General features: G+C 41.4%; 1 protein-coding gene across 1 annotated transcript; it reads right to left on the bottom strand.

The window, feature by feature from the left end:
* Positions 1-2,722: 2,722 nt before the first annotated feature.
* IDS (iduronate 2-sulfatase) lies at positions 2,723-11,984 on the bottom strand. Its single transcript, XM_030449047.1, has 9 exons — positions 11,863-11,984; positions 10,813-10,949; positions 9,589-9,766; positions 8,649-8,737; positions 7,225-7,425; positions 6,476-6,646; positions 5,699-5,825; positions 4,026-4,199; positions 2,723-3,332 (listed from the first exon to the last, which is right to left on the bottom strand). The coding sequence occupies exons 2-9, from the start codon at positions 10,942-10,944 to the stop codon at positions 2,830-2,832; spliced, it is 1,575 nt and encodes a 524-aa protein (XP_030304907.1). The 5' UTR covers positions 10,945-10,949; positions 11,863-11,984; the 3' UTR covers positions 2,723-2,829.
* Positions 11,985-12,144: the final 160 nt, after the last annotated feature.

Raw genomic sequence — 12,144 nt, 5'->3', positions numbered from 1 at the left:
TAGGATGTGTATCTACACACTAGAAAGAATGTCATGAGTCGTGACTGACAGATGTACAGCTGTTCAGAGACCAAAATTTTAATTCCATTGCTTAATCACTGCTGTACATTAGCTTATTAACAGGGGCCTGTTTATTACTTTGCTTTGTGTCAAGTGCTTACCACGGCTTCTCTGGTCCCCAGTGGGATCTCTCCAGACATGTACCCCAGGTAACAATTCCTGCTGATGCTGCAGCATCACGCTGCTCTTCCAGCTGTTCTGGTGCCATCCTGAGAAATAAGGTCAGCACTGGCATCTCATTTATTTCCTGATGCTTGGCTTGCACCCTCTTCCCTCTAGAGAGAGGGCTGTTCACAAGAGCACTTTACTTTTATTGCTCCTGTTAAGCTCTTTTGTTCTCCAGTGGAGGCTGCTCAGCCTAGCAAAGCCCACATCCTCTCCAGAAGCATCATGGCCTTCTCCCATTTTCTCCACTTGCTTAACAAAACTAATTCCCATAACACTTGTAAGAGCAAAGCTCTTTTTACTGCAATGCCTCAAAGCATTATTCCTCAACTGCAGGCAGAAGGCAAATGCTGGGAAGGTGCTAAGTGGATGGCAGGCCAGCCCAGCTGCTTCTGCCATTATCCAAGAATGTCCTTGCCCTGAACACAGGGATAACAGTCTTGATTCACTGGCTGTCAAGAGACAATTCTGGTTTGTGTCTCCCTAAAAGATTACTAGATTTTGATTAAGAAAGGTCAAGGGCAGCTTTTCCCTTCCAACACAAAGCAAATGACTTGAGGAAAAAAAAAAATACTCATCACATAGCACCAGGACTCTTACCTCTACTTGAACAATTAAATAGCCTGAAGTGATGGGAAACTTAGGGCAAGGTATGTACAAGAATGATTTCATGAAAATAAGTTCCCCAAAAATGTATCTACATGCTATAATTTTAAGTCCCCCAAAAAAAGTTTTGGGTTTTTATACAGGTGTTTTAGCAGAACAAAATGCAAGGCTCAGGTAGCCAAGTCTAAGATGATATCCATTCACTAGATCAATTTTTGTATTACTGACCTAGCATAGAGGAAATTTAGATTAATCCTTAATGATTTAATACATCCCCCCTAATAACTTTCCCAATATTTGACTTTCATTGGCAGAAAAGTGTGTCAGAGATATGATTAGCTCTGGCTGCAGACTCCAGATCCCTGCCTGGCACTGTTCTCAACAAAAACCACCTTTGACCAGTGTGGAATTGGTAGAGCTTCAATGAATCTGCTACATGCATCTGTGGTATTCCACACCAGCTGATGATCTGAGTATAGATGCATAAGTGAGGGGGGAAAATATGTTTTCATCAGGAATAACAATGCTACAGCACACACACAGCATCTAGGGCTGTGTAAAATAAGTTACAAGCTTGTAAGAAATATATTCTTCCAATTGAGTTCAAGGCACTAAATAACTGCTGTCTTCTAGCAGGGAATCAGATTCATGCTGGGTATCTCTATATTAATTAGGAATAAGACTGTCACATGGATTTTAATGAAATAAAAAGTTATGTCTGTGGCTTTTCTAGGATATTAAAGTCAATTTTTCTGAGGAAGACAAGTAACAGCTGGCTTTTTCTTTTTGCAGGAATTGGAGCAGTTCCTTGAGGAAAGTAGGAGTCAGCACTGTCTGATCAAACCCTCATCTGTTATAGTACAAACTCTGAGTGCCTGGATCACCAAGACAGAACTGCAGAAATCCAGTAGCTAATAGAACACAACACAAATTACTGCCATCACCCTTGAGCAGTGTACTTCATGGCTGTGAGCACAATGCACAGATAGCATGTAAATACTGAGCAAAACCATTTTTCTTAGATACAAGCCCACAAACATTTATTGTAATCCATTTGGCCATATGGAAATCTCCTTATCAGCATCCTGTTTTGCTAAATGCCATACTAGACCTAAAACTAAATGTGAGGCTTTTAGCTATTCTTGTCCAAAACCAGGATTGCCAAGCCCCACCTAGCATCCAAGAATGCAAACATCCAACTTTCTGTCACTGGATGTGACAACCCTTAAGTGCAATAAGCAGTTCAGCAACTACAGCAACCAGCAAGCTACAACCATTAAAAGCTTCCATGTCTTTTCACCTTGGGGGCTAATTGAACCAATCCTCATGAAAAACACCTTAACCCCTCAGTCTTCAGTGTTTCAGTGATGAAAAGCACTCATTTCTTAGATGTTAATTAAAAATTCTGATCCTCCCCTGTATGATAAGAAACATGAATCTCCAAATGAAAGCTTTTCTGTAAAATAATTGTATTCTGAATTAAACATTTTTTTCTCTTTTAGCTCTAGTCAGAGCTAAAGCTGGTGACAGCAGACACCTCAGTCCTTCACCACCCTCAGACACTTCCTTGACCACTCCAGCTACAAGTCTCCCAGCTGAAGTGTTCAGGACCTGTTTACTGACACCCATTCTCTGCACAGCCTTACAAACACAGAAGGCTTTTTTTTTCCACTTTTCACTCTACCAGTTTCTGCAGAGACAATGAATTTTAGCTCTTCAGTCACTACAGAACAGAAGACAACAGAAATGCTTCACAGTATGGGTCTGCATGCCCTCTGTGGCTTTTTCAGAAGTGTTGTGACCCTGTGCTTGAAAACACAACTGCAGAAGTTCACTCTACTTCAATGTAAAAAATGTAGCAAGACAAAGGCAATTGCCAGTGCTTTGATAAAAACAGGATTTTAATTTAATTCAAGTGTTTTCTGTACAACAGAAAGGTTCTATACAAAAAAATTATTATTTCAGTTGCAAGAACATGCAGAAAGAAGTTTCTGAACCCTAGTGCTTCATGAAGTCAAGCATTTTTTTAAAAAAACAACCATGTGACATATTGTTATAGACATTATCATCCTGGTTTGGATCAGTCTTCATCACATACAACTCTCCTGCATGGACATTCTCAAAATCAGCACTGAAATTGTTAGGATTAAACTGAACCCAGAGAGTGTACCTGTAGTCAATTGTACGCATGGAATAGCCCATGATTCTGATGTCTTTCAGCCTTGGTTTGTCAGAGTTCCACTGAGGAGTGTCTGCAGGCCGGGGGTATTGGCTAAAAGCAAAGGATTCTTCATTAGAACACCTGTAAGGGCTGTCACACCCACCCTTCTCTTTCTCCACTTCCTTTTCAGAGGCAGGAAAGTACTGGGCAATGCTGGACCCCTCAGTGCACAGTGCAACATGAAATGAAGGCTCTGGACACACAGGAGGAACTTGCAGGCCAGCAAGTTCAGCAAGTGTTGAGAACAGACACACAAGCTCAACCACTTTGTTGCTTCGCCCTAGAAGAAACATCAAAACACAAGTTATGGAACATGATGGCTTGACAGACACGAGCAGAACACTTCAGAGACTTATTCTAATAACCAAGGAGGTGTTTTACAGAAAGTGCTTTGTACTGAATTTGAGGAGTAACAAAATCAAGTTAATTTACGGTGTGGCAGTCAGCTCTGAAGATGCCAGTTTATGCATTTATGATGTATTTTTAATTTATTTTTTGCATTTTTCTCAGATGTGCAGCCTCCAAGACAGTAATATTCCTTACTTTGAAAGCCAACTATTCTGAATGACAAATCAAATTTGAGTGTCAATACTTCACTGTAAGTGCCTCCATCAAAACAGTTTCCAATGCCACCATTTGAAGTACACATGCTAGGCAAAGAATGTTCAACTAATTGCTGTTGGAAAGACAGCAGCTGCCACTACAAAAGGTAGGTCAAGTATACTTTCAGGCATCTACACTACACAAAAATAAACCACCTGCAGTGTTAACACAGACATCTAGCTGCTTCCATTAAAGCAGATCTAACAAAAGGAAAAGTTTATGCCCAAGAATTCCCTCCACCACTTCGTTCCACATCAGTACAAGAAGCACAGTCAATGACTCAAGCTGACTGTAGGCAAATATCATTACATCACCACTTCTCCTTACATACATCCACTGCAAACAGAAAAATGAAATACTGGAAATTTACCTTGAGGTACCAAGCTTAAATCATGACTAAAAGGGTCAAGGTAGGGGAAGACCCTCTCTCCTTGATTAACAGAGGGTGATGTCATTCCTGGGACATAAAACATCAGTGGCACACGGGTAGCAACATCAAAATTGCTGTACTTTGCCCATTCACCATGTTCTCCCAGGGACCATCCTAGATGAAAAAGAACACAATTCAGAGCAGATGCCAGGTTGTAACTTAGGAACACTTTATTTTTCATTGTAAATCCATTGTGGTTGTTGAAAGCCACTATTCTGTTATCAAGGTTACATTAACAGACAAATAACAAGCTGTATTTAAATAGAGCAAGCTTTTTCTCTAATATGAAAGCTATTTCAACAGCTAGATGAATCTTGCAACTTTGTACTCTTCTATTGTGGAAATAACACACCTTTCCTTATTTCTCCTATTCTAGATTAGAATTAGGAAATCAGCATTAAAAGAGCAGAAGAAGAACTGGTGTGTGTCACAGTGCCTGCAAGTCTCCAGATCAATTCTACAAAGTACCCATTTAAGTTCTGGGCACCTGCCAGCTCTTTAATACTCCTGTGAACACTGCAACTGAACATCCCCTGGAGCCAAAGCTGATATCTGTGGCAGACTGCTGGATCAGGATGTTACCCCCTGAGGAAGCACTAGAGATCAAAAAACTTTACCTCTCCTCTTCCTCTTGGAGGAGATGCCAACATGACTTCCTTCCAGACACAGTTATTCCCAATTTAACTTTGGGGGGGAAGAAAAACAAGCTCTGTGTCAGCTAGGTTAACACATTATTTGTTTGGATCACTTTGCTAGCCATGGTACTGGAAAAATCAACTGTTCAGTTAACCTCAGCAGGGAAAAAAGGAATTCCATTTACAATGGGAAGTCCAAGTCAAAGTGGCAAGTGAAAAGCAGTATCTAGAGTCACTTTAGTACCAGAAGTATTAATACCACTGCTCTGAAACTCACAAGGGCTTTTTCATAAACACACACTCACAGAAGTCAAGGCAAAATAACTAAATACATGACTTTAAATTGATTTAGTGAAGTCATTTGGGAATTGTAGCTAAGCCATCCCCCAGTTAAAGGGATCCTCAGAGGGTTATTTTAATGAATATTAGAGTATTGAAACAAACAATAAATACCTGAGGTATTTGTCCCACAGTTCAAATTCAATTCTTTACCACCAGGATTCAGAGCATGCAAGATCTCAGTTATGAGGTGGAAGCCATACTGCTTCCACCAGAAGCCCACCAGATGCTGGGCAAGCAGCTAAGTCAAGTGCAAGAGAACACTCTTTGGCAGTTAATGAGAAAGCCTCTCACCCACTGTATCAGATGGCTCTCTACAATTTATAAGGGGGGAGGAGTAGTCACTATCCTTTCACAGTGCATTTCCCAGCAGAAGTCACTCCTTGGGTAGGAGGTGGGGATACAGCAAGCTCAGCCCAGTGCCTTAGCAAATTCTCAACCTGATTAAAGAACAGGAGGCCAGAACTGTGCAGGCACAGAAGCCTGTGTCAGTTCCTTCAGTTTGAGACAGACAAAATATATCCATATACACAAGGCACAGTAGCTCTGCTGTGCATCACACAAACACACACTTAGGCCAGCACTGAGCTGCACACTGAGATTATTAACAGTGAGCTGGAGAAACGTTTAAATGCTTACCATGATCAGCAGTAAAAACTACTATTGTGCTATTTGACAGTCCTACAGCATCCAAAGCATTCAAAAGGAGGCCAACTTGTGTATCCAGGTAGGAAACTGCTGCATAATAGCTCTGACGAATCTGACGCTGCAAGTCAAGGAAATGGGGGAGAAGGGAAAAAAAGGACAAAATTAGCTTTTCCCCTGACACACACGCAGAAATACTGTTGGGTAGCTGCATAAGGGAAGGGACTAAAGGATTTTACTTGTAAAGCTTTATTTTTAAAGTGTCTGTATCCTGATTAATGCCCCAGAAAAGGTAAACAGGGAGGAAGCAATTAGAAAATGGTATCTGCCAGAAGTTCTTTCAAGCAAGATGCTGAAAATCAATCAGTTCTGCTTCTCTCTGGGTCCAGCCAGTGCACCTTACTTTGGTGTAAGCACTAGAAAGCAGAAGAAAACCTTGCATAAGATAAACTCAGTGGTGGCTTAAAACAGAAAAATAGATTCAGGTAGTGAAAGCAAACATGACATTGGTAGCTGCTTACTTACACAAACTAGAAGCATCCACACCATGACTGATAGCTGATAGCTGATCTCCCCCTCCCTGCCCTGACTAGCCTGACTGCAAATACAGTGAAGGTTTGCCTCAAAGCTAGAGGTGACTTCCCAGGACAAGGAATTAATAAAAGTTGCAAACTGTCAGTTGTTGAATACCCAGGAACATCTTAGAGCAGCCAATTGCTCGTGCATTTGAACAGGGTGGTTTGACTTCAATGCACTCTACTGGCAGCTTACCTGGAAATCATCTGGAAGTGGTCCATAAGGAAAGCTAACATTTAATGCCTTCACATCATCCCTCTGTCTGAGATCTGTCCAGGGGTTGTATGCCACAGAAGGCAGTTTCTCAGGCACCCAGGGATCTGGGGCTAATGTGATGTTTTCCAAGGGGTACAACTTCTGAAATTCCTTTACAATACAAACACAGAAAGGCTGCCCTCAACTTTAAGATCTATTGTAGACTTTGTGTTGTAAAACAGCAATTGTTTCCCCTTGCATGGCCTTTTAATATTCTTACAGTTCACAAGGCTTCACTCCACCTCCTCCAGCATGTAAAAGGTAACAATACTACACTGTTAAGCCCCAGCCAATTCTTGAAAAACACCATGTCAGTAAGTACCTAAAACCAGCTTCCTGTATCTCAAAGCTGAAATAAAAGGCCCAACATAAGTTCCTCTGAAATGAGTAGAAGTGTTGCCACCAACTAAAACAGGCAGTAGAGTATGAGATCTCGTAAGGTCCCATGTCATACTCCACCAAGCTCCATGCAGTATCACTATTACAGTGGCAGAATCCTGGCTGGGTCATCACAACTCATCCTCATTAAGCATTCTGAAATGCAACACAGGCAACTGTTGAAGCTACACCAAATAAAGGCTGTTTTGAAGCTTGCTTTCTAGAAACACTAGCAAGTTGTAGAAATAGCTTTGAAAAGCAATAGCAATGGCTGCCTAAGTTCCTTTCACTGCAGGCCCCAGTTCTCTTACCTGAGGGTACCTCAGTGGGATATGTGGTTTGTGGTAACCAACTGCCAGGAAGAATTTCTGCTTCTTGGTTTTCATAACATTAAGTAAACGTATGGCCTCTTCAGTGCTCTGTATATCAGGCAGAGTACTACTGGGCATTTCTGTCACATCCACTGGGCACACCAAGTTAGCATAAAGTTTTCCATCTTTTCCCCTGCAAGTCTTTAAAAAAGACAAAATAATTAGTTAGTTAACTTTACTTCAGTAAAAGCAAAGAAGAAATCCTCTGTTCTGTTACTTTCAAACCAATTGGTTTCTCAATCCTACTACTAGCAAAAGACTTGGTTACATAAAGGAATTTAACAAATTTTATGCATACAAAAGGTGTCTAGTACATTGATGACTGAGCAGACAGCTTCAGGAGCTGAAGAATCCAACTTCCATGTCCATGGAAAAGCCGAATTCTCTCTAAAGCTGAGCAGAAGGTTGAACGTGGTCATATGGGAAAACACACAGATTCCATGATTAATAGAATCTCTGATCTACTGGCAAAAAGGCAGACTGTGGTTACACTATATAAATGTATTTTTACTCCTTCTGATCCCAAGACCTCATAGCAAGTGGCCTGCAAGCTACTGACAGCTTCTGAGCAAATGCCAGCACTGGCTGATGTATAATTAGTGAAGAAAGATAAATTAGACTGAATGCCTGCCAGGAAAAGGTGGCCTCAGCAGGGTGTTTGGGAGAGCTGCTAAATGAACATAAAAACTATGTCATGGATGCAAATACAGCTGCTGTTAAAACAAGTGTTTTCAACAGCAAACACAAGAACAAAGCAAGGCTGGCTGTAACCTCATGGCCTGAGCTCTCAGCTTTGCAGTGTAGAGATTCCAGCACCTTATTGAAATGTTTGTATAAACATAAAGCACTTTTTTGGTCCACACTTCATGAGTAACAAACATTTCTAGAAAAGTGTATCCTATTATTTAAAGGTTATTTACTTATGACCTTCACCTGTTCAGCCCTGAGCTCCTTATTAAATTAAGTTCCCCAAGCCTCCTGGCAATGTCCCTTCATCCACTAAGCAGAGCAAGATTAGCATGGAAATTTGACAAGCACACTTTTCAGATGAAGGAATTGATGATGTGGACACAAATTATGATCACCTTTTCTTGTGAGCACTCAGCAGCCAAAGATTTCCAAATACTAATTCAGAAATACTGAAATATCTTCAGGATAGACCCACAAATTGACCTGACACACAACTGAGGGGAGAAGCTTTCTTTTAGAAAACTAAGAAACAAAAACTCAAAGTGGCTGATTCCCTACATAAGGCTGAAGTCTCAAAAAAAGTCTCACACTGTATATTGTATGTTGTATGACACAAAGGACTTGGTCATTTCCTGAAAACCTTTCAGTGTTAGGGTACCACAGATCCCCCTCACCTTATAATTTTCATATTTTTCAGTTGAAGGATGAAAGGGTGGAACAGACCAACTGTATGGGTAGTCATCACTGTAATTGGATGAAACCCCTGAAAAGGGCAAAAACATCAAAAATTTAGTTCACTGAACCAGGAAGAGCTCAAATATAGGTTTAACTTGCTTTCAATTGTGTTGTTTTTAATATGCTAAATGAAGAAACATTTCAAATTCTCTTTGAAAACTGAGAAAGAGGAAAAACAAGAAATAAAAGTCGAAGTGTAAGACAGATATTTATACCTGAAATGCACTTTTTACTGGTGTGTGGGAAGCCCAAGACTCTTGAAGAGCCTTATCTTCAGCAAACATCAACAAAAAAAACTACCAAAACCCAGAATTAATAAGTCTTTGTGTAAATCCTTAACTAGCTTTACTATGAACTCATAGTTCACATATCCTCACGAGCTACCAAACACAGGTTCAGTATTAAGTGTATTTTTCAGCCTAGTTATGTTATTTCTTTTTAAACAATGAACTAATTTCCTATTTAATTGGTAATATTAGACTTACACTCTATGTCTCCTGATCCAGATAGACACAAAACACATCTATACAGAACCAGGACAATGAGGCTGTTCAGTGATTTTATCTTCAGCAGACACCTGACTTCCAGATATATTTTCAGACTGTTAGACTTCTATTCCCACAATCCCTAGACAAGATGTGAAAATATAGTATATATACTTATATAGTATAAGAAGCATCTAACATCTCATCTCTAACACCTTAAAGTAAAATTTTAAATCATTCTACAATTAAAATCATTGAATAATCTGGCTTATCATGACAACTGAGGTTGTCAACACAGACAAGAGTCACACAGTTGATACTCACTGATGAAGTCTGTTAGGGAAAACATTTGTTAAGTGTGTGTATGTTAAGCAAATGATAATTCAAACCATACCAGGGTGAAAAACTTTCCCCACAGACAGGGTCGTGTAGCCATTCTCCTTGAAGTACTGGGGCATGGTGGAATAGTTTCCTGCATGTACTCTCCAGTAGGAATAGAAATCATACAGCCGGGTGGTATCAGGTCTGCGACCAGTCAGAAATGACACTCTGCTGGGAGCACACACAGCTTGCTGAGGAGAAAGCCAGCAAAAAAAAACCAAAAAAGAACCAATTCAGACCAAAAGAACACATGCAGGAACTGGGCAAGACATCAGAAGGCTCAGGAACTGCAGTGGAAGTGTTTCATATCATTTCAAGCTACACTGGACAGCATCCTTATTAAGAATATCAATTCCCAACTGCAAGCTTTCAGCAAGACATACACTGACCTATCTATAACTTTTCCTCAAATAAGCAATTCCTAAGTACCAAAAGCTTTTGTTATGTAAAACCTAAAGCAAAAAAAAAAAAAATCAGGTTGCATTAAAGATTCTGCTTTTAATATCTAGCAGTTCACACTCACACAGAATTAAGCTGATGAGGCAGATGGACTGTGCTGAAAAAAGCCCAAAATCTACTTGATCTGGCCTGCCTTAAGAATAATGAAAAGGATGAACTTACAGAAGGTCCTACTTCTGGTCAAAAGGCTTCATCAATTCTGTTTCAGATTGGCCAAAACCAAGAGTTCTTGCTTCAAAGTCCTAATCCCTTGTCAGAATTAAAGTCATTCTAATTTCTCAGCAGAGAGAAATTTGGGAATGAACGGATCCTGTGCAAAGTATTCAAGTAAAGAACAAGTAGTGAGGATTCTGAATCCTGTATTTAAGAGTGATTCTGAATCCTGTATTTAAGAGAAGTTGATCCTTCATGAAAGTCTATAGATAGATTACCTCAAAAGGAAAAAAGAAAGTAAAAAAATCATTTATACACAGTAGAAAAGAAGAATGCTAATTTGGTAAAACAGCATTTTTAAGGATCATTTTCCTGCTGACAGTGAAAATGCTGGAGTGGCATTACACTCATCCAAAAGCCACACAAATATCACTGTTCAAATGCCCTATTTTCGTTTTTCTCACCTAAATATAGGTTCACACAGTATAGTTTAGACCAACCGTTTATTTTCTGCTAAAAATACTTCGGATTAATAAACACTTGCTTTGGTCTACCTAGCACCTACTGTGATAAAACCAGTCATTTTTTGACTAGAAAAACATCTTTATTAAGCTATTTATCTCACCTGTGCATATGCATTGCTGAACACAATACTTTGAGAAGCAAGTTGATCAATGTTTGGAGATTTCACAAGCTTATCTCCATAACAGCCCAAAACAGGACGCAGATCATCCACAACTATAAACAGGACATTCATACCACCTATGAAGAAAAGATTAGGAATATATATTAGAGTAACCAGAGGCTACTCTACAGACTTCTTCATCAGTTCTTAACTCTGAAATATACCCAAAAAATCCACAAGAATATTAAGTATGTTTGAATGAAAGTGTAAATACTGGGATGAATTCCTCCAGCATACAGGAATTCAAATTTATTACAGAAATATTTTTTAAAATAAATTTAAATGTAAATAATATTAATTATTATACAAATAATTTGGCCTGGCCAGAACCAGAAGGGTTCTCACTTCCCTTACTAGGATTGCTTCCTTCCTGGTATTTTCTTCAGCCGGTGCAGAAAACGTGACATAAAAGAGATGTTTTATAATTCTTGCCACTACTGAACTCCGCAGCCTACGAGCTTGGAGAGAGGAGTTAAACCAGAGATAAAGACCAGGCACTGCCACACTACATAACCCTGCACCGAGCAGATAAGAAGAAAACCTTAACACAAAACTCCTCACACACACACACACTCCTCAAAACGCCCTCTTAAGCCGCAGAGTTGCCTTACTGCCCAAACAAACAGCGTACAAACTCCTGAAGGATTTCAGCTCCAACAACCTCTCCAGCGGCAGCCGCAGCTCCGCGGAAGCGCTGCGCGGGGCGAACCCCGGAGTCTCCGGGGCCGGCGGGCAGCCCCCCGCACCCCCCCCCCGCGCACACACATACGCACAGACACACGCACAGACACAGACACACAGACACAGACACAGACACAGACACAGACACAGACACAGACACAGACACAGACACGCACACGCACACGCACACGCACACGCACACGCACAGCCCCAGGGCCGCTGCGGGACAGGGAAGCTCCACCCAGCGCCCCGCAACCAACCCATCCCGGACCCCCGCAACACCCAGCCCCACCCATGGCCTCGCCGCACCTCTGGGCCCGGCCGCACCGCCGCTGCGGAGCCGACGGGTCACCGCCACCCCCGAGGCAAAGGGAAGGCGGGGAAGCCCCAGCAGGCAGAGGCAGAGCCAAGCGGATACTACAGCGGCAGCCATCGCCCAGCCAGCAGGCAGAAATAGGGGCAGGGCCAGGGCCGGCCAGCCCTCCCCAGGGGCCGGTGCAGGCTCAGTGCCGGGTTTTAACCCGCCCCGGTCCCATCGGCTTCCAGACGCAGGCTGGAGGCCGCTGTTCCCCGAGCCCCCCACACGGTGGC

Source organism: Calypte anna, chromosome 4 (assembly GCF_003957555.1).
Source record: "Calypte anna isolate BGI_N300 chromosome 4, bCalAnn1_v1.p, whole genome shotgun sequence".
Taxonomy (NCBI): domain Eukaryota; kingdom Metazoa; phylum Chordata; class Aves; order Apodiformes; family Trochilidae; genus Calypte; species Calypte anna.
Note: the sequence above shows the minus strand (reverse complement) of the source record. Positions and strands in the feature narration are given on the sequence as shown.